This window comes from Pocillopora verrucosa, chromosome 13, assembly GCF_036669915.1.
Source record: "Pocillopora verrucosa isolate sample1 chromosome 13, ASM3666991v2, whole genome shotgun sequence".
NCBI classification, from domain to species: domain Eukaryota; kingdom Metazoa; phylum Cnidaria; class Anthozoa; order Scleractinia; family Pocilloporidae; genus Pocillopora; species Pocillopora verrucosa.
Window position 1 is genome coordinate 7,344,744 of NC_089324.1, and position 23,239 is coordinate 7,367,982.

Consider the following 23,239-nt stretch of genomic DNA (forward strand, 5'->3'; position numbering starts at 1 on the left):
ACGATCCAAATTTATAATTCCGAAATTCGAAAAAAATTAAATGAATGGCGTCTACCGAAAGAATTGATATTCCTTCGTCTGATCCAGACCATGTCGTCCAAATTCCACTGTTTGATTACGTTAAAAAACTAGATGTAAAAGTCAGAGAGCGTTATCTAAAGAAGATCTCCACTATCGGAATCGATACTGTTTTGATAGGTGGGAAACGCTTCGAGCCTGATTGCTTACCGCCGCTGGAATCGACTCATTTGCTTTGCTATTTTTTTTTCAAGACTAGCTATTATACGCAAGAAAGCCTTCCGCAGTCTCGAGGCCTACAATCAAATCTGGATTATTACCGCGAAGGATGGGACAATAAACTGCGCTCATCGTTTGGGATGCAGGGCAGGCCTCGCCGAATCATGTTCGCTCGTAGCTAGTGTGCTATTTTACCTTGAGGCCTGGACAAAGGTCAATGGAGGGCTTTGCTTTTACGCAAATTAAGTGCCCTTTGATACTTCCCAGTTCCGCAAACAAGGTGAAATACTCTCGTGTCTGCAATATTAACTTTAAATCCGCTAGGAAAATGAAAGCCGACCTCGATGAAACGATAAAGAATCTCAAAGAGGGACTTCAGGTTTCTAAGAACCGCGCCGACGCAAGCGGATATAGAAAACTTTTATTTTGACCTCAGCAAATGCAAAACAAAGCCTGTATTGCTGAGCTTGGTGCCCTACTGATTCGAAATCGAAGGAAACGTCTATAACCTTTACTCCTGGTTCATCAATTATTTGTTTTTTTGGACTCGATTTCTTCCCATAGTTGCCTTTCACGTTCTCCTGCAACACGTTTCAGCTCACGACCTCTGGCTCTCTCGTCTCGCTTGGCGGCAACTTCAAGATCGGCTTGAAGCTTTTCGACAGAACCACATCTCTGATGACCTAGATTTTGGGTCGGAACCAAATCTGGATCGTAACGATCCCACAGTTTAGCCGCTTTTCCGGAGATAAAATGTTTACCACAGACCCGGTCGTGGAAAGTATCCGTACTTTTTCTCGTCGACTAGTAGTAATTGAAGGTATTCTTGCCATATTAATTCCTTTATCACGACCACTTGGGGTCCCACAGCTAAAAATCGCGCATAAAACCATTTTTTATCCTAAACACAACTTCTGGTCACATGTTTAAAGGCAAGTGATGTGCACTAATATGGCGGCCGATTAAAATGAGATCACGTGACTGAAAACGATCTTTTGGTCGAGGGCTTGCTCTTTAGGTCTCTCAGTCAAACACGTCGCGGTCTTAACCTATCTGCATGTTTTATCGAATGCGCTTATTCAGTCTGACGTGTGAAGTCCATATGTGCCTTGCTTCAAAGCCTTATTGGCTAGTTGTAGTTGTTACAAGTTTTTCTTTCTACTTGCGCCTAGTTTTTCGACGGTCATTTCAAATCTGCTTTGTTGCAGACAAACAAATAACTGTATGCGAACTAAATGACTAACTCTGTGCATATAAGATGCAAGTTACTGGTAGGGCTATGAAATCGCTGCTGAATAGCTGACTAGTAGTTACCTGGTGCAGTCGATCGTATCCTCGCGTCTTTCACATATAGTGTTATGCTGGTGCGTACAAGTGGCGTGGAAGTCTTTCTCGTCGGAAGACAGCGCATAAGCCTGGAGGTGATCTGCCCAAGGGCTTTCTTCGGTAACATGCAGCTTGTAATCGGTCTTAAGGTATACCTTGGCTGATCGGAGCCTTTTAACTATGCTGTTAATCCATTCAGTAGACATGCCTGCATATACAATACTAAATTATAACCAATATTAATCAAACCTAATGACAACCATGCACGTTTGGTCACTTTCATAACAAATGACAAATTTGAGCAATTGCACAAACCTAGTGAGCCGATAGTATGAACGGCGGCTTCCAAAGTATCAAAGGCTAACGATCCCTCACTTGTCATGCTATCCAGGCCTGGGAGGGTCTTCTTTTTCGATGCGATACACACCTGTTGAAAGATTGTTTAGAACGATACGGCATCTTTTAGTGAAAAGGCTAATCTACATATGTTAGTCATACCTGTCAACACTGTGAGAGAAAAAAAAAACATGAAAAGGTGTATAATAAACAAGCAGATTGTACAGGGTTACTTACTTTAAGCACAGTGAAAAGGCTTGATCTTGTGAGAGGTCCAAACTCCATTTCGCAGCAGTAGTTCTGGTATAGTGCAACCATACGGGAGCTTGGCGCAGTGCGCACCACGTTTGGGATCTGTAACACCTCACCAGTTGACATTTGTAGCTTTTTGGTGCTGTACGGAATATAATGGGGCAACTGATGACGTTCAGGAAGTGATCAAGGTTTTGGCTGTCGAGCCTATAGCGAATCACAGATTGCCGCTCTTCAGTCACACCGGCTCCAACCACTGCCGTGTGCTTCCTTGTCTGGTCTATCCGCCATATAGTTAAGCCTGGTATTATCTACTGTAGCCGCGATTTCGTGTAATGCTTAACGAAAACGGAAAGTGCCGTCATCTTTGTGTACTACGAGGTCGATTCTTCATAGAGGGAAATCAGCTCCTTTATCACCTTGTCGTCAGGACTTTCGTCTTCTGGTGGTGCGGTCTGAACGGTAACAAGATCAAACAACTCTTTCGACTGCCCAGGGGCAATGCAGTTAAGGCTGGCGGTGATAACTTCTGCCGCTTTACGGTTTGTGTAATACTACGTACTCTTTGTGCACTCAGCTAGTGGTTGAGTAAGCTGGAATCGGATTGAGCCGATCCTTCCATCTGTTAACATGCTAATATTTCTATTTACTGCTTCTAAACCTGAGTGCCCTCTTCGCATAGAGGTAGGCATGTAATCCGACTCTTCATCCTCCTCAACAACCAGCTGCGACATTTCGTCTTCTAGCACAGAAAGGTCAGGAAGCTCCAGTTCCTCCCTATACATATCCGGTCGGTTCTTAAAATACAAGAAAGCTATTTATATATCAGAGACGGATCGTTATTTTGCTGGCGGGGGGATGAAAAATGTTTTGATTGCAAACAATTTATTTTGGTTTGTTACGTGTGCAAATAATTTATTTCAGTGATTAAGGCTCTGTAAACAATTTATTTCAATAGTTTTCAGCTCCCCCCTCCACCCCCCCCCAAACTTTGGGGGTGAATAATGGACCGTTCCTTATACTAGTGGGGAAGAATTTCGGGTGCCCTACAAGACTAGAGATATGTACATCCGGCATTGTCTCGGTCATACTAATATTGGATGTAATCAAACAACGCAGGAACAATTTTCAATTATCGATAGTTTGACGGAAATAAGTCCGCTTTTATTCCAACCACGCCTTCCTAAAAAGTACATCCATAATGCTTTGACACTGTCGATGTTCTCATGTTTTTAAATTGTTTTATATTTATTTAGCCGGTCGTACGTAATCAATTTATTGTTGCAGGTGCAGCAGTTAAAATACTCACTTGTAATCTTGAAGATCTCTTTAGGGGTATATCCTTCACCTGATGTTTTTCAGAACGCTCGATAGTAGGAGTCCCCTATAAAAATGAAATTTCTACAGTTTCTTTTGAGCGCACAAATAAAAGCTATTAGGGACGGACCATTATTTCTCTGACGGGGGCGAGGGGGGAATAGACAAAACTGATTATTTTGCATGCAAACAACTTATTATTTCCTTTTTGCAGCGGCAAACAGTTTATTTGGGGGTTGCAAACAATTTATTTCAAAATTTTCCATTTCCCCATCCCACTTGCAAATAGAGTATAAATTCGACTTGCACTCGCTGCTAGGACTTTTCGAAATGAGAACTGTATGTGAAATGTTGCCTTATTGTTGCATTAAAGCCTAAAACTAAATTTATTGGGATGACTACCGGTTTACAAAAGCACTAATCTTTTAATTTCACAGTATTTTACCAGTGTATCATTAGTTGTCTCCTTGGAGCAGCGCAAAGTCTCGCTGTAATTAAATAAACATTTGCTACATATCCCTTGAAAACCAAACTAATTATGCTATCTTAACTCGGAAGCATGATAAAACTTATAATTTATCTCATGGTGTGTTCATTTTAAAATGTAGCCGGTATTCCGAGACAACATTAAATTATTACAATGAGTTATCGACATCTCCTTGGAAATCCATCTGTACGGTTTCTGTTTGCTCTGATGCTCAGGATATTTACAAACTTTACTTGGCCGTCATCCCAAGCCAAATTCGTTCCTGTGCTCGGGACAAATTGTGAGATCTTCTTCGCACTCGTCGAACAATCCAACGCGGGCCAAACATAATTTACCGTCTTCCTCTACTCCTACCCGGGGAGGCTTGAAAACAACCATACAAGTGCTCTTTTGTGCTACTTGTACAATTCTTCACAATAAAAATGGATCTAGCGCTCTTTTTTCGAGTATAAAGGTTACATTCTTTCTTAGAATATTTCTGAAAAGAATCGAAAAGACACATTTAAAATCGCCCGTCTTTACGAAATGTCTGCTGGTATGGTTATACATGGAAAGCGTAGGAAATGTCGGTGTCTGGTGCGTGCCAAGCAATCCTCTCAGCGCGTTACCAAAAGAATGCCGTTGGAAAACAAAAACAGTTTAAATTATACTGATTGAATTCGTATTTTCGATATATTAGATGATTACTTTGCTTTTACTGCAAACAAATAAGTACTTTTTCATCTGTAACCGAGGTAGTATAAAAGGGCCTAAAAGTTGCGGTGCAATAAAAAATAACAATCAAATAAAAAGCGGCCTGGCTTCCCATATGATTTTTAGATAAGATAAAACTGGAATGAAACATGAAAATGGTTTTTCAAAATACTCCTAAAGATCTTCTCGAAGCTTTCCTTGCGTTATGGAGACTTATAAACAAACGGACTCTATATTACGATACTCTGGCACGTGTCACGTGACCCTCCAAGGCACGCTGGATTGCTGTATATCAAGAGCAAATTCTTCATCTAAAATGTAAACATAACACACTGTTATTATTATCATTGCTTAGATCATCAATTACTCAAGCTGGAAAAAGCATTGAAATGAATCAAAACATGGCCGCTTGTTTGCTTTTTCTCGCTATTTTAGGGGTATTTTCCGTTATTTCGCAAAATGTTGAAAATTGTCAAGTTTGATTGATGGCTCACAAATATAAAAACAGGACAATCGTCTATATTTATATTTGTACATAAAGAGCTAGGTTTCTACTTTCACTTAAGGAAATATCTTTTTGGCTTGAGATTTTGGAGAGACACCCACATCATGAATTCACTGCATTTTTGGCAAGGATTTTTGCACATTTTTTAAACAAAAACTGAAAACTCGTACAGCCCTCTTAAATATAAGTATATGGATAAACCGTTTGGTCTAGATTGTAGGTTCATTGTGGGCAACAAGTGAGCCAAATTTGAACTAAATCAGGGGAAGGAGGGGTCGTGTAGACTCGGCTACATGGTTGTCAGGTGGAGACGTTCTAAAAAAACACGGGGTTAGATAAACTGTGCGAACGAAAGCTCAAAAACAATTTACTAAACTCCGCTAAGACAAGCAACAAAAGTACGCGAAAAATGTCCATGTCAGTTTTCCAATTCTTTGACGCAATTTTCTAACTGTGAAATCACGTGCGCCGCGCATGTGAACACAAAAAGACTACAATGTAGGGAGGGGAAAATAAAAATTGTAATTTGAAATTTAAAACTAAAAAGATTTTTTACAAACAGTCCGTGTATAAGTTTTGACTAATTTCTCCTTTTTTTTCAAACTGAGAAGAAACAGGGTCAAGATGGACAGCATAAAAGAAGCTATATCAGCTATCTCCATAGGTATAGCGGTCGCCGAGTTCCTTCGCAAAACTGGTCGCGTGTTGCAAGCCATCGAGGTGTACAGGGAATGTTTGATCATATTACACAGTCAGGCGCAGGCTATTGATAGTTTATTGGCAAACTTTACGTTCCGAGCCATCTACAAAAACATAATCTGTGCTTCCGTTTACATAAAGGATTACACAAGTACAGAAAAATACATCAGGGAACTCCTCCTATACCTAGACTATAATGACACCGCTGAAAAAGGATGGCTACATTTAAACCTGGCAGAAAAACTTCAGGTACAAAACAAATTTATGGAGGCCTGGAAATTTTACGAATCAGCAATCAACATCATGACAACGATTGGAAACACACATGGCCAGGCACTATGCTACTCAAAGCTCGGATTAATGTTCCGATCACTCGGTCAATATGACAAGGCCCGAGAATATCAGGAGAAAGCACTCGCTATCACAATAGAAATTGGTGACAGAGAAGGAGAAGCAACAAGCTACGGAAACCTAGGAACTTTGTTCCGATCACTCGGTCAATATGACAAGGCCCGAGAATATCAGGAGAAAGCACTCGCTATCACAATAGAAATTGGTGACAGAGAGGGAGAAGCAACAAGCTACGGAAACCTAGGAACTTTGTTCCGATCACTCGGTCAATATGACAAGGCCCGAGAATATCAGGAGAAAGCACTCGCTATCACAATAGAAATTGGTGACAGAGAGGGAGAAGCAACAAGCTACGGAAACCTAGGAACTTTGTTCCAATCACTCGGTCAATATGACAAGGCCCGAGAATATCAGGAGAAAGCACTCGCTATCAGAATAGAAATTGGTGACAGAAATGGAGAAGCAGCAAGCTACGGAAACCTAGGAACTTTGTTCCAATCACTCGGTCAATATGACAAGGCCCGAGAATATCAGGAGAAAGCACTCGCTATCAGAATAGAAATTGGTGACAGAGAGGGAGAAGCAATAAGCTACGGAAACCTAGGAGCTTTGTTCCAATCACTCGGTCAATATGACAAGGCCCAAGAATATCAGGAGAAAGCACTCGCTATCACAATAGAAATTGGTGACAGACAGGGAGAAGCAATAAGCTACGGAAACCTAGGAACTTTGTTCCGATCACTCAGTCAATATGACAAGGCCCGAGAATATCAGGAGAAAGCACTCGCTATCACAATAGAAATTGGTGACAAGGATGGAGAAGCAACAAGCTACAGAAACCTAGGAACCTTGTTCCAATCACTCGGTCAATATGACAAGGCCCGAGAATATCAGGAGAAAGCACTCGCTATCACAATAGAAATTGGTGACATGGATGGTGAAGCAAAAAGTTACGGAAACCTAGGAACTTTGTTCCAATCACTCGGTCAATATAACAAGGCCCAAGAATATCAGGAGAAAGCACTCGCTATCACAATAGAAATTGGTGACATGGATGATGAAGCAAGAAGTTACGGAAACCTAGGAACTTTGTTCCAATCACTCGGTCAATATAACAAGGCCCAAGAATATCAGGAGAAAGCACTCGCTATCAGAATAGAAATTGGTGACAGACAGGGAGAAGCAACAAGCTACGGAAACCTAGGAACTTTGTTCCAATCACTCGGTCCATATGACAAGGCCCGAGAATATCACGAGAAAGCACTCGCTATCAAAATAGAAATTGGTGACAGACAGGGAGAAGCAACAAGCTACGGAAACCTAGGAACTTTGTTCCAATCACTAGGTCCATATAATAAGGCCCGAGAATATCAGGAGAAAGCACTCGCTATCAGAATAGAAATTGGTGACAGAAATGGAGAAGCAGCAAGCTACGGAAACCTAGGAACTTTGTTCCAATCACTCGGTCAATATGACAAGGCCCGAGAATATCAGGAGAAAGCACTCGCCATCAGAATAGAAATTGGTGACAGAGAGGGAGAAGCAACAAGCTACGGAAACCTAGGAACTTTGTTCCAATCACTCGGTCAATATGACAAGGCCCGAGAATATCAGGACAAAGCACTCCCTATCAGAATAGAAATTGGTGACAGACAGGGAGAAGCAATAAGCTACGGAAACCTAGGAACTTTGTTCCAATCACTAGGTCAATATGACAAGGCCCGAGAATATCAGGAGAAAGCACTCGCTCTCAGAATAGAAATTGGTGACAGAAATGGAGAAGCAGCAAGCTACGGAAACCTAGGAACTTTGTTCCAATCACTCGGTCAATATGACAAGGCCCGAGAATATCACGAGAAAGCACTCGCTATCAAAATAGAAATTGGTGACAGGGATGGAGAAGCAACAAGCTACGGAAACCTAGGAACTTTGTTCCAATCACTCGGTCAATATAACAAGGCCCAAGAATATCAGGAGAAAGCACTCGCTATCACAATAGAAATTGGTGACATGGATGATGAAGCAAAAAGTTACGGAAACCTAGGAACTTTGTTCCAATCACTCGGTCAATATGACAAGGCCCGAGAATATCACGAGAAAGCACTCGCTATCAAAATAGAAATTGGTGACAGACAGGGAGAAGCAACAAGCTACGGAAACCTAGGAACTTTGTTCCGATCACTCGGTCAATATGACAAGGCCCGAGAATATCAAGAGAAAGCACTCGCTCTCAGAATAGAAATTGGTGACAGAGAGGGAGAAGCAACAAGCTACGGAAACCTAGGAACTTTGTTCCAATCACTCGGTCAATATGACAAGGCCCGAGAATATCACGAGAAAGCACTCGCTATCAAAATAGAAATTGGTGGCAGAGAGGGAGAGGCAACAAGCTACGGAAACCTAGGAACTTTGTTCCGATCACTCGGTCAATATGACAAGGCCCGAGAATATCAAGAGAAAGCACTCGCTCTCAGAATAGAAATTGGTGACAGAGAGGGAGAAGCAACAAGCTACGGAAACCTAGGAACTTTGTTCCAATCACTCGGTCAATATGACAAGGCCCGAGAATATCACGAGAAAGCACTCGCTATCAAAATAGAAATTGGTGGCAGAGAGGGAGAAGCAACAAGCTACGGAAACCTAGGAACTTTGTTCCAATCACTCGGTCAATATGACAAGGCCCGAGAATATCAGGAGAAAGCACTCGCTATCATAATAGAAATTGGTGACAGGGTTGGAGAAGCAACAAGCTACGGAAACCTAGGAAGTTTGTTCCAATCACTCGGTCAATATGACAAGGCCCGAGAATATCAGGAGAAAGCACTCGCTATCAAAATAGAAATTGGTGACAGGGATGGAGAAGCAACAAGCTACGGAAACCTAGGAACTTTGTTCCAATCACTCGGTCAATATGACAAGGCCCGAGAATATCACGAGAAAGCACTCGCTATCAAAATAGAAATTGGTGGCAGAGGGGGAGAAGCAACAAGCTACGGAAACCTAGGAACTTTGTTTCAATCACTCGGTCAATATGACAAGGCCCGAGAATATCAGGAGAAAGCACTCGCTATCATAATAGAAATTGGTGACAGGGTTGGAGAAGCAACAAGCTACGGAAACCTAGGAAGTTTGTTCCAATCACTCGGTCAATATGACAAGGCCCGAGAATATCAGGAGAAAGCACTCGCTATCAGAATAGAAATTGGTGACAGAGAGGGAGAAGCAACAAACTACGGAAACCTAGGAACTTTGTTCCAATCACTCGGTCCATATGACAAGGCCCGAGAATATCACGAGAAAGCACTCGCTATCAAAATAGAAATTGGTGGCAGAGGGGGAGAAGCAACAAGCTACGGAAACCTAGGAACTTTGTTTCAATCACTCGGTCAATATGACAAGGCCCGAGAATATCAGGAGAAAGCACTCGCTATCAAAATAGAAATTGGTGACAGACAGGGAGAAGCAACAAGCTACGGAAACCTAGGAACTTTGTTCCAATCACTAGGTCAATATGACAAGGCCCGAGAATATCAGGAGAAAGCACTCGCTATCAGAATAGAAATTGGTGACAGAAATGGAGAAGCAGCAAGCTACGGAAACCTAGGAACTTTGTTCCAATCACTCGGTCAATATGACAAGGCCCGAGAATATCATGAGAAAGCATTCGCTATCGAAATAGGAATTGGTGATAGGCATGGAGAAGCAACAAGCTATACAAACCTCACTGGTTTGTTTCTCTCACTCGGCAAGTATGCAAAGGCTGACGACTATTTAAAGAAGGCAATGGCAGTTAGAAAGGGTATCGACGATAGAAGTGGAGAAGCAACAGTTTACAGTCACCTTGGTACAATTTGTTGTAAGCGTGGTGAATTTGACAAGGCTCAAGAATATTACGAGAAAGCCCTTACAATTGTCATGGAAATCGGTGAGAGAGAAGGAGTAGTAGTCCACTACAACAATTTAGCATTATGTTTCCAATCGCTTATTAAATATGACATGGCTGAAGAATTACTTAAGAAGGCTCTTCTTTTAAGTAAGAATATTGGACACAACCTGGACGAGTTTTATTGCCTTTGTAATCTATCGGTGTTAAAGGTGTCACAACGTCATCTTGAAGAGGCTTGTTCGTATCTTTTTCAAGGCATCCAAAAGTTCGACACTTTGAGAGGTTTTCTTAAAGAAAACGATCAGTTTCAAATAGCTCTTTTAGAACAGCACGGCACCTTTTCCTACAAGTTGTTCAGTAGGTTGCTGTCTTCCACTGGAAAACCTCAGGACGCCCTTTACGTCGAAGAGCTGGGAAGGGCAAGAGGCCTGGCCGACTTAATGGCAGCTCGATACTCCCTTCAAGAGCAGATCTCAAGTGATCCACAATCTTGGCGTGGCATTCAAAGGATCATCACAAAAGAAGCAGACTGTGCATGTCTGTACATTTCGGTTGGTGAAGATGAGGTACGGTTTTGGATAATTACAGCAACGGGAGCTATTCATTTTTTAGAAAAGAAAGTGAGCCTGGACAAAAACAAGGTCACCGGAATAGTCCCTGAGTTAGATGAGTTTTTTAAAGAAGCCTTCCGCAGCCACGTCATTTTACCCGAACAGAATTGCGAAGATCGATCTTTAGATGACACCGAACTGATGTCACTTCACTATGATAACCGCTCAGTGCCTCGTGACCATGATACCGAAGATTTCAAAACAAGCCTTGAATTGTGTTACAAGATAATCATTGCTCCTGTGGCCAGTTTACTAAAGCAGCCCGAGATCATAATTGTCCCTGATTCCTGTGTGTACCAGGTGCCATTTGCAGCCTTGGCTGACGAAGGAGGCAAGTATTTATCAGAGACATGCAGGATTCGGATAATTCCCTCCCTGACGACTCTGAAGCTTGTTCAAGACAGTCCTCCAGACTATCACAGTCAGACCGGGGCACTGATAGTGGGTGACCCAGTGGTTGGAACGGTGATTTACATGGGAAGGTGCAGAAATATGACACCATTGCCGCATGCAAGAAAGGAAGCAGAGATGATTGGAGGACTTCTTGGCATAAGACCTTTGATAGGAGATTCCGCAACAAAACATTCTGTACTCCAAGCGATAAGTTCAGTGAGCCTGATACACATTGCTGCCCATGGTGATGCCGAAAGAGGGGAAATTGCTCTTTCTCCTATGCACCCTACCCTACTCCCACCTTTCCCTAAAGAAGAAGATTATCTTTTGAAGATGGCGGATATTTCAAAAACTCAGTTGCGAGCTAAACTAGTGGTGCTTAGTTGTTGTCACAGTGCTCGTGGACAGATTAGAACCGAGGGAGTTATTGGACTTGCTCGAGCGTTCTTAGGATCGGGAGCTCGTTCAGTGTTAGCGGCACGATGGGCCCTGGATGACAGAGCCACAGAGAAGTTCATGACTTGTTTCTACAAACATTTGTTCCGCGGTGAAAGCGCCAGTGAATCTCTCCACAAGGCCAGGAAGTGGATGAGAAATAACGGCTTTGATAAAGTTTCTCAATGGGCGCCATTTATGATCATAGGCGACAACGTGACATTTGAGTTTGGAAATTGGCCGGTGCCTAGCGCACCTTAAGAGTCAAGACTTTGATAAAACCTCTGTAGCAGAATGAATTAGACTTAGTAAAGCTTGGAACTATTTAATTACTAGCCTGTAGAAAGAGGACACCATCTGCGAAGGACAACTCGGATCGATACACAGAGGAGAGCACTTCTGTAATATGCTCATCAGACATCGAAGTTTAATAATCCGAAATAAGACAGCATATAGTGTTATCTCTTTGTAAGAGTTCCGAAACTAAAAAAACTCAAACTTTTTTTAAGTCATCAGTTCAGTGAATGAGCCAACCAAAGTGTGATAATTTTAGTTTTCGAACGCGATTAGTTCGTCTAGGAAAGAAAAATTTAATCCTTATCCAAAGTTGATTAGTTTGTCAATTCAAGAGACTTTTAAACAAATGTGTGACGTTTTGGAAAAGAAGTTTTTTCTTTTTGGAAATTTCTTGCAAAGCTTTTGATAAGAAATATTGTGGTTTAACATGCTAAAATAAAGACATTTAAAAAAAAAGAAAAAAGATATACACTTGTATAGTAATGCAAACCCTTGTATTCTCATAGATACCCCAGTAATTTTATCAATTTAACCCTTTAACCCCAAAGAGAGCCAAGCATCTAATTTCTCCTTAAAGTGTCACTCCTGAATTAGGCATTAACGTCATGAGAATAATGGAAATGATCAACACGTATAGGAGCTCTTGATTATTAAGCAAAATCTCCTTATCAGCACCTTGGGAAATGTATAGAAAACATTATGGAGAATAAGCATACTGATCTTAGGATGTAAAGGGTTAATTGATACCTTATGCGTAGATACCGTTGTATCCTCACACAGACTCTTGTATGCTTATAGATACTTTTCTATACTCATTATTCTTCACTTTCCCTCTGCCGCTACTATTTCGCTCTGTTTTATCAACTGAACTTCTCTCGAAAAGGTTACTTTATTATTAAAGGACAATTTATGTAGACGTAATTATTTGGGATCAATATCAGTAGCTGGGAACAGACCCTTATATAAAACTACCGTACAATTTTAACAAAACACCCCCTTATATAACTCGGCATTGTTACATAGCGACTATTCAAGAGGTACAATTAAAAACCCCTGGATGTAAGATACGAATCTAAGACCCCTGGATGTAACGAAAGCATTCACGATCGATGTCCACACCTGCGCGCAGACCCCTAGATGTAAAAAGAAGCAGAGAAGCGTCTGGTAGAATGCACGACTACAAAAAGTCCTTCAGATGCGCGAGTTTGAATTACTCTTAAAATGCCGAATGTAAAGGGTTCTGGATGTAATTTGCAGGGACAGAACAACTGAGAGATTGGATTTAAGATTGCAACAGATCATGGGTGGCGATTAAACACAAAAAGCTCCTTAGTCAAAACGAGAGGGAGCCAAATAACCCTAACCTCTGCCAGGCTCTCGGTTAATGGAAATGAGCAAAAGAACGAAAATGGCGGGTTCATGCAGCCGTTTCCCTTAAACAAACACAACAGTCGTTCATCGCTCGCCTGCCCAGTGAGTTAGAGCCTGAAACAAGCTAAAATAACTCAACCTGATTAATCACTCAAAGGCAAATATAACATGTTCATCAAAATTTATTGATGAGTTACTAGTATAAAACATAAATGTACAAAAGATTCGGCCCCGCGACTAAACAGCAACATTATTGATTTCTTTTATTTACAAACAGCAAAACGTAACGCCTAACGCTTATTTCTGCCACAGACGTGTAGCTTCACTACTTCCATTTTTATCATGATGGCCTCCACCGATTTTCTTCCGGTCAAAGAAACCATCGAAGTGCTCGCCTTCTTTGAGATAAATCCTCCAGGGAGTGATCTCCCTATAGGCCTCGATTATCTGTTCATCAGTAAAGACAGCGAAGCTGTTGAAGGAGGAAACAATCTTTATTTTATTTCATTACTTTTCGGGACGTTTAACAACTGTGCCATTATGTGTTATGAGGCATCCGGTGACCTAGTATTTTTTTAGGGTATTGCAATTATCTGGTTTCCAAGACACAACATAACCAAGTTTCTCCTAAAAGGTTTTATGAGCCATGGGATCAGCGTTTTTATGATCTCTTTTAGTTCGGGTTTTTGTCTTTTTTTCGGTTTTTCTTATTTCAAAGCTTGGATATCCCGGTTCACTGAAACATTCGAAACCTTAGTTGTTAGAGATTTTATCACGCGGTTTTCAAGACATTCCATGGCTCGGTTCTCAGGCGCTTTAATCTGATTTTCAAGTTTCGCTCTATCTTATGCGGAGCGAAAAACGTATTTTTCAGCGATCTAACAAGTCAGGAATAAATTTCATTGTAGTGCCTACGCGAGGATGGTTACACGGTTTACACAGGAGATTATTCCGTTTCACTCAGCACTCTGTGAAATTTGGAAGGAAAAACTTATGACATGTTTTCACTTTCGATCTTCATCCAAATCCACATATTTTCCCAATCGTAAAATTTTAATTCAAAACAGTACCTTGCTAGCAATGAAATGGGATCCACCCCTTGGATGTAGTAGCAGCTGTCTAAAATATTTGTTAGTTGTGTATCCTCGTTAAGTGTCCTTTGGAATTAAAGGAACATCCTTTAATAAGAGACAATACGAGACTAGAGATGTACATATTAATATTTGGAAAATTACTAGACAGTCAGGGGCCCAGCCCTCACTAAAGTTTGTGTTTTAAGTAGGAAAAAAAGAAAGAAACATTTACATTATTCATCTGTGAATAGAAATTTTCACAAGAGGTGGAGTATTTTTCACATAATTTAAGCTAAAAATAACTACATTTACTTCTGGCATGTTCTGTTTAGGGCACTTTTAAGAACAATTTTTTACTTTGTTTGATAATTTTTAGCCCACCTGATGAAATTGACACTCTCATCACTCTCATCAAACAAGACCACCACAATTGCTGTCAGGTCTTGGTGGCTCTGTACAACAGCCTAAACAAATCAAAGAAAGGTGGTTAAAAAGAACACTGCAAGATAAAAACAACCATGCACAGATCAACACTTTCATATTTTTAATTGAAATTTAAAGGCTACCTGGAAAATTTGCCTGGTCAAATGTAAATGGGGCCCACATACATCTTCTCCCAAGGAGGAGGTACAGCAGTTGGACCTGCTGTAAGGGTCCTTCAATATCTGAAAACAATTTTTCAACCTGTCAATCAGGGACCTTTACAAATGAGAACAACCTCTAATCATGATCTATGGTGACATTCAGTTATTACTATGAAGGTATAATTTAACAGAGTTAGTAAAATTATAGAGATGCAGGTAGAGATAAACAGCCATTAACAGAAAATTATTAAATTCATACAACAGCTTGAAGCACTCACAGTTCACAAGTGAACAGTATCTATGAAATCCTGACTGAACACCCTAAATCTGTTTCATTTAATTGTTGCTAGCTGGACAACTTGGTATCTACTAGCTTCTACTTTTCATAGAATGCAAAAAGTGCTGAATGAGAGATCAAATTACATCTGGTGACATTTGTTTTAAGAAAGCTTATAATACTAAAAGAAATATTAAAAATGTCCTCACCAAAGACTTCAGCACTCTCTATGGCTTTTTGGCAACTCGCTTCTCCGCCTATCAAGATTGAAAAACAGATAACAACCAAGGCGATAATTGTAATCACCTACATATTGTAATAATCTAGGATTAAAATTAATATAATTTGCAAAAACATTGCCATAAAAAAGTAATTGAAATAGCCATACAGGAATGTATAACTAGCATTCTTACAACAGCTTGTAGCACTCACAGTTCACAAGTGAACAGTATTTAATGTGTATTTACTACTATTTTGAGGGGTTTCATGGATTTGTAGCTTGTAGCCTTTTTTCAGTTTTCTGAATATAACTTTTCAAATTTAGTGATAAACTCTTTGCTGTTTGGTCTGAATACAGATTTTCTGGGAGAGACCAATTAAAATAGGAAGTTGCTCAGATTCTACCTTGCCAAACAGACCCTTCAATGTTGTTATTGAAAGTCCCAATACTTTAAGCGACTTAAATAAGAGAAAGTACTGTATATTGTGTCAACAGAGGGAAATAATTTCCATTAGGTGAATTTGTATCCATACCAGACTGGATGTTCACACTTATTTCCAGGGTTGTGCCTTTGGTTGAGATTATATCTGTAAAGGTATAATTAAGTAAACAAATTACTAACTTCAGTTGCATATTAGATTCTTGGAAAATTCAAACCTTCTAAACCCACAGCCCTGGTAGAACAAGCTAAAGAAGAAAAACAGTATTCATTGTCAAAAGCTACAGGTGTGCTGAAACAACAAAAGCCTTTACAACTAAGACAAAAACAGTATCAAATAAAGAAAACTAAGCTGAATGATGAAGCATACACCTGCCCCCCAAAAAAGCAGGGAACTATTTTTCAGTTCAACTCAAGGATGTGCATTAAAAAAAAATCAGGTTCGTTCAAAAAACAATTCACTCTTCAACAAAGATTTCCTTTATTTGAAGTGGAATGGTCAAAAACAATAAAATTCAACTACGTTTGAATGCTGCTTAAAGAGATACTTTCACAATTTTGGGCTTATGAACTTAAGACTTATCTGTTTTGTCAATATAACTGTTCATACCTTTCAATACATCCATGATAAAAATTAATGTCTGGGCTGCAACAGAACAAAAAAACTGTCAGTTGTCAATTGCTCAGTTACTAGAGACATAGATCACATGCAAATTACTCAGTAATATTTGGAATCATTCACATTTAAAAAGTAAGTATTTTTGGCATTGAATTTCTCATTAATTGCAAGAAATATATACCTTTTGAGGAAATTTATCACTTATGCGGAAACGCAAGACAAGGTACACTTGTAAGTATTTCTTGCACCTATTCATGCACAGACAAAATGTTTAAAGTAATGCACCAGTCTGATTGTTAAAACTGTAATATGATTGCGAAGCCATCAATCATAACAGAAATGCCTAGAATGCAAGCGTAAAGCTGTTAAGCTCCCATGTAAACACCTTTTTACTTCTAAATAAATGCTACACAGTGTACAATGTAAAAAAAAAGACACTTGCCCACTTTTCATACCAGGCAGTTGGTTATGAGATCTAACAGACACTATTTGCAGATCTTGGGAATTGCTTTTGTGGCTGAGACCCACACCCTGTCCTGCAGACATCAATATAGACAACAGCATAATGCATTTAATAATCATAATTACAAATAATAATAAAAATACAAATTTTATAATTCTCTAAACAGATGGCCCATTTCACAACATGGTTTTCAACAGGGGGCCATAAAAATGAAATAAAATAACATGAATGAAAATAAAGTACAATACATATGACTTAATGGTAAATTGAAAACCTACTTTTTTATCTTAGTCTATCATAAAATGGTTTGGCACCAAACTGTAATAGCTGAAGTAGCTGCATGCATTTGTTAACATAATCTCTCGAAGAATTTGTACTACATTTTGTAAGTACAGTACATGCAGTTACAAGTCTGTTGGATCAGTCTTGACAGTTTTTAACAATACCCATATATAAGTATGAGAGGGTTTGGAAAAAACCACAAAAAAATTCATTGTGTTGCACTTGCGTTTTATTGTTGATGTTTTACATGTAACTCCAAAATTTTGGAATCTAAAAACTCTGTCATAATTGGTATAATATTTCTGATTGCATGAGAGACCAAGGTAGGATTTCTCCTCACAGTATCAATAAGATGGCAAGTGATCAGAGTAAAGATGAATATAACTTAAGGGATAACTAGTTGATCAAATACCAAATTCTCTGAACTAACCTCATAAGAATTATACAGCAGACAGTAGGGAGATCTTGGGGTTGAGAAGGTTAATTGATAAGATTTTGAGGCTAGGTCACAAGAGAGGAGTTTGAGTAAATCAATACTATCAAACCTTGATTATCCAGATTATTTGATTATCTGTACTTGATTCTCTGGTCTTAAAGAAATAGTCCCTCTTGAGATCTGTGACAATGTTTTCCCATCAAACAAAGCTGAATTACTGAAACAATTTGATGACAATGACAGCATGAGATAGCACTTTAGGTGGTAAAAACAGTTTTGTAAATACTTTTGGCAAATATTAACAGTGAAGTACATTCATTAAAGAATGTACTTTTATTTCTTCTGTGGTATAAATCAAGTCATTATGATACATATAGGCTCATTAATATGTTTCACAAATGTTTCCTCACCTCCACGATTCCTTCCCATTGATACGAAAATACGTAAACCAGGTTTTGCTAATTTTGTCATGCACTGAGCGAGAAGCACAGAGTCGTCCGCTGAATAAAGGCATTCTGCAGCGAGAATGAGATTGAAATAGACCATCTTTTGTGAAATCTTCTGTGCTTTTCCCCCAACAATATTCCACAACCTTAATTCTACTCCGACCAACTCCAGTCACATTTGCTGCCATGTTGTCTTTAAGAGTTTTTACACAACATTTCTGATCAGTTAGAACGGTCATTTTCGCACCTAACAAACACAGATAAATTCCCACTAAACTGCAGCCAGCTCCAAGCTCTAAAACTCGACATTCCTGCAAATAATGTAAAGGAAATAGATCTCGATTATCGAACATCTTAGCGAGTGCAATACTTCCATCCCAAACAGTTGTTCCAAGAGCTGTGTAGCTCTGTCGAAGTTTTATGAGAGAAATGCTATTGTAGAGTCCGTTGTCCCCTTCTCCTGATCGATCAGCGTCAGAACCCCTGTCAACTTCAAGTTCAAATGGATTTTCAAACCTTTGTTTTTCAGGTTTGTACTCTTGTCGAAGCCACATGATTAATGGGAATGACTGAGATTTTGGATGGCCAAGGAAGACCAGTACTGCATCCCTGATGCAAAATATGCCAGGCGCGACTTTGTACCCAAGCCTCCAAGTTAACCAGTCTCCCTCAGTCTGTTTCGACGATACGAGAAGTCGTAAAAACAACTTTTAATTTGCAGCAGAGGTATTTGCCAAAAAAAACCAGTACTTTTGGAACAGTGCAAAGCAACGGTGCCAGAACACCCCCGTCACACTAAGCCATCAAATCTGAAATTAGTTCAATTTTAATCGGGGCCGTTTCACGGAGTAATCATCTAGGTCGTTGTGGTGAGACCTAGTGAGTCTCGTTTCTCGTTAGCGAGACGTTTTCTTATTTTGATTCGTTAGAGAAATTTAATTCCTCCCACCGGGCTGCTTTTTTATATCAAAAATCTCAGCTCCACTTCACGATCAGAAACCGCAAGCTTTCGAGCCAGTTACAAAGATTTCACTACACGCCTGGCTCCGCGCGCGCCAACATTGAGCAAAAATCCTATGGGGCCTCCTTAAAACTTGTTATTTTTTTACAAACTCTAGCAATGTGGAAAATATCTTGTTTGATTCAAAATTTTATTAAAACTTTGTTTGACCGAATACCTGTGGTTTTGAACAAGTCCTAAGCGCTATCTAAGTCAAGTGTTCTTATCCACACTGGCCAAAGTGACGTCAGAATTCATCTTTACTCTCATTAGTCAGGTGTGAAGGACCCAATGCTGGAACTGTGTGAATATTATCAAAACAAACATGCTTTGACGTTTGGCTCCAAAGAACATTCAGATGTTGAAGAGAATCAAACAAGAACAGCAACGTCAAAAGAGTAAGCACGATTAAGGAAGAGACTCTTAGTTTCTGCCGCTGCAAACTCGAGAAGTTATGAACCATCAGAATCTAGCTCATCAGCCCACATGTCTGTGCACAAATCAAGGATTTTCTCCGCAGTGCGCGAAGACATTCCTTCGTTTTTAGAAGAGGGATGCACTGATTTACCAAAAGTAAGGGCTCGCAAAGTTAAAATAGCAGCGGTTAATGGTGGAAAAGATGGCAATGATAAATACCCCTCTTTTCACAGTCCAGAAAGTACGAGTAATAAAAGCGTTCAAATGGCCTTGTGGTACACAAAGACCTCCAACACTAAACAGGACAAAGGTATGGTGGTACATTCAGGCGGTAGGGCCAACATAAATGTATACAGGAACTTGCAAGAACAACAACGACGGCAGGCCACAACAGGAGTGAGGTGTGCTGGCTGCATTCTCCCGCCGACCCAGCCACCCACTGCGGTGTCACCAATGTCTCTACCCCCGGTAAAACCAGGGCCACAAAACAAACTGCCTGCCAGTACAGGCCGTCGATTTGGTCGACTAGAAATTTATCAAGAACCAAGAAGTCAAGAAAATCGACGGCAGGGTGTTTGTGAGAGCAAAGATGGCAGTGGCGTTGAACGAAATTTCGTTAGAGTTTTGAACAAAAGATTTTAGTCGATTGTTTCCGTGTTTCGTTTCTAACGAAGATACGTATACGTTGATATTCTAAGTCGATGTCTAATATTGATATCTCTCCTTAGAAAAATTTAAATAAGAAATCGATCGTTTTTTGATCATATTTGAACACATTTTAAAACTACATGATCTATATTGATATAACAGTCGACAGTGTGGCTGAATTTAGACTGTGAATTAATAACTGTGGTTGGTATCAACCGTGAAACTGTAAATAGAAAAATCAATTGTTAACATTCCCGGAGTAAAACATTAAAAAAAGGTTCAAAGATGCAGCGCTACTACTGCTGCTCAAAGGTAAGTCGTAAAAAGTCATGGTGATAAGTGAAAGTGTTGTTTGCAGAAATGAAAGAGCTAAATCCAAAAGCTATAATATGTAATCAGAGTATGAAAACAAAAATGAAACAAAACTAATGCAAAAATGACACAGAACAAAGCAAAGCCAAGAAATTTTTCTTTCAATATCCTTCGTATGCATCAGCATATAACCCATATTCATTTTTAAGAGGTTATGTCCAAGAATTTTCGCCTGCCAGACTATTACTCAAATTCCCCCGACCTCTCTTTATTGCGACCAACCTATTTCGTGCTTATAGCGCAAGAATTTCAATGTGAGAATGAGACTAATTATCCAATTCGTTACGTAACTGACCTAGTAAACGCCATCTTGAATTCCCCCCCCGCTACACATGCGTTTGCGGGGCGCTTACGAAGCGACGTCACACTACACAACCGGCCCACTATAATTGAGGAGAGCGGTTATAAAGTGCTTAAATTTTTAGCCTAGTGATTGTGGCTTAGATCTTCACCCACATTTTTTTTACATAAGACTGCTACACCATATGCTGTTATGAGGCCAGTTAGTCCACCATCTCCTTCCGTTCACTTTGTCCTATTCCTATAGCTTGTACAGCGTGTACACTTCTGTACATGACATACTAGATAGAACATCTTCAAACCTACATCTCATGCATCTTGTTTGATTCTACATTTGACTTTATTTCAAACTTGTTTTATCTGACCGAACTCCTGTGGTTTTGAACAAGTCCTAAGCGCTATCTAAGTCAAGCGTTCTTATCCACACTGGCCAAAGTGACGTCAGAATTCATCTTTACTCTCATTAGTCAGGTGAGAAGGAGCCAATTACAAGTCTTATAAGCGGTCGCGGTCAGTCACAGACTAAAAGTTAGCTGGTAATTGATTTATCAATTATTACATAACGATTAAAAAAACCAAAAAACAACCACAACACCAACGACAACAATAGCATAACGAAAATGATTACATTATGACCAAAACGATTGGAGAGCGATCTACGGAAGATTTAGGCGGGACAGTTTTTGATACCTCTCACTATAAGTAAGGAGTGAATCTGCCCTGCACTGGTGAAAATCCAGTATTTTCTTTTTTTGAACTCGTTATTTTTTTACAAACTCTGACCTTAAATTGCCACAAGATCACGTATTGTTCATCTTTGGCGGAAGATCAGTCAGCTCATTTTGAGAGTGCCAAAATGTTTTATTGTTCCATATACATATATATAGTACAAATATATTACTGTTTCATATACACATACAGCACTATTTCCACTATGCTATAGCTATGTACTACAAACCGTTAGCCGTAAGAGCCATCACCCAATTGAGACCCTCGTTGTTTCTCCACCCCTAATTTACAAAGACACTTTGAATGCTTCAAGACCTATGGCATTCCTGTTTTTCGAAAATACGTCGACAAACATATGGGTTACGTGAGAAAACGCAAATACCAATATTGGTCCCCTGCTTTCGAGGTCCGCTGGCGTGCGTTCCATGATAAGACTGAGTGACTTAGTAAGTCCGTAAGGCTTATTGCATATGTTTTGAAATAAATGTGGGTAAAGGGAAAATAACGAATGGATAAACGTAGAGTCTTCGAATGAGATAACTTTAAAATGCCAGAGATGAGCGAGGAAAATTTTTTTTCTAGTTAACATTATTGTTCCTAAGTAAACAGAGCTCACGTTTGAATTTCCAATTCATAAAGAAATTTAATTTGTAAGCCACATCTTGAGAATTATCGCACTGTTACGCTCACAAAAGGATGTTTAAGTTTAAAGTTTGGTTCTGTAAAGCAAATTAATTTCAAAATGCAACCGAACTATAATTTTTTTACCTCTTACACTACTTCTCATGTGAGTTGTTGCCCCGGCCAAATTTGTGTTATTTTTACACATACGAAATTTCAGTTTCGTCATTTAAGTTTCCGTTCAATTTAGTCTGCCCGCTTTTCTTATTCAATTTGCAAATGAATTAATTTATATTCCACTTACGAAATAACAGAAAAGGACAACATCAACATCAACCACAGTGTGAAACACAACGTTTGGCAAACATTACACTTTTTTGTGCTAAGGGGACCCCTGTTAGCCGATCGACCAACTGCAACCCGTGGAATGTTCGCAACAATACTCAATAACAGGAATTTTGGAATCACTAAACACTGTGAAATATGGCTAATATCGTTACTGTGGTTTGCTAGATGGTAATACTGGTAGAAATTGCTGATTGAGATCATTAAAGTTGTGCCATGAGGGGAATTTTGTTGGAAAGTTTTGGCGCGTAATTTTGTAGTGCTGGACGCTGATAGTGGGGTGTTATGGCGTCACGGAATCGAACCTCACTCTCCTCGACCGCTCGTAATTCTTCGTCGGACAAATCTTTGAGATCAGCGACGCCACCGCTTTTGGCATCGACAGGGAAATTAGCAGCTTCTTTATCAGGTAAAGTTTCTACGTAAAAACAACCGTTCAAAGGTCTAAAGTACACAGCTACGACACAACAGTTCCTCCATATCGTAAATTGTTAGTTAGAACAACTTCTTCAGTCTCGGAACCCTAACCAAACGAGGTCTTTCCAAACAGAAAGAGCCGGTTTTTGCCAAAACAAAGGGTCACTCATTGAATAGACTGGTGTACGAGATGTGCTTTCTGATATTTCATTAATGCCAGAAAGAATTTGATCATTTCGCATTATCTGAAACCTAAACCTCTTTACACCCTAACATCAGTATCTATATTCTCCATACTTTTCTCTGTACAATTCCTCTGGTACTGACAAGGAGAATTTGTTTGACAATCAAAGCT

General features: G+C 39.7%; 1 protein-coding gene and 3 pseudogenes across 1 annotated transcript; 1 reads left to right on the top strand and 3 right to left on the bottom strand.

Annotated features, from left to right (window-relative positions):
• LOC136277559 (uncharacterized) overlaps positions 1-2,277 on the bottom strand; it is a 4,408-nt pseudogene extending 2,131 nt beyond the window's left edge.
• A 185-nt stretch (positions 2,278-2,462) lies between these two features.
• On the bottom strand, positions 2,463-2,936 carry LOC136277560 (uncharacterized; annotated as a pseudogene).
• Positions 2,937-5,777: 2,841 nt separating this feature from the next.
• On the top strand, positions 5,778-11,789 carry LOC136277561 (tetratricopeptide repeat protein 28-like). The gene is made up of 3 exons (XM_066159938.1): positions 5,778-6,842; positions 7,443-8,945; positions 10,266-11,789. Exons 1-3 carry the CDS (start codon positions 5,778-5,780, stop codon positions 11,787-11,789), a joined length of 4,092 nt encoding a protein of 1,363 aa, XP_066016035.1.
• Positions 11,790-15,339: 3,550 nt separating this feature from the next.
• Positions 15,340-18,625, bottom strand: LOC136277860 (protein N-lysine methyltransferase METTL21A-like; annotated as a pseudogene).
• Between the last annotated feature and the right edge of the window lie 4,614 nt (positions 18,626-23,239).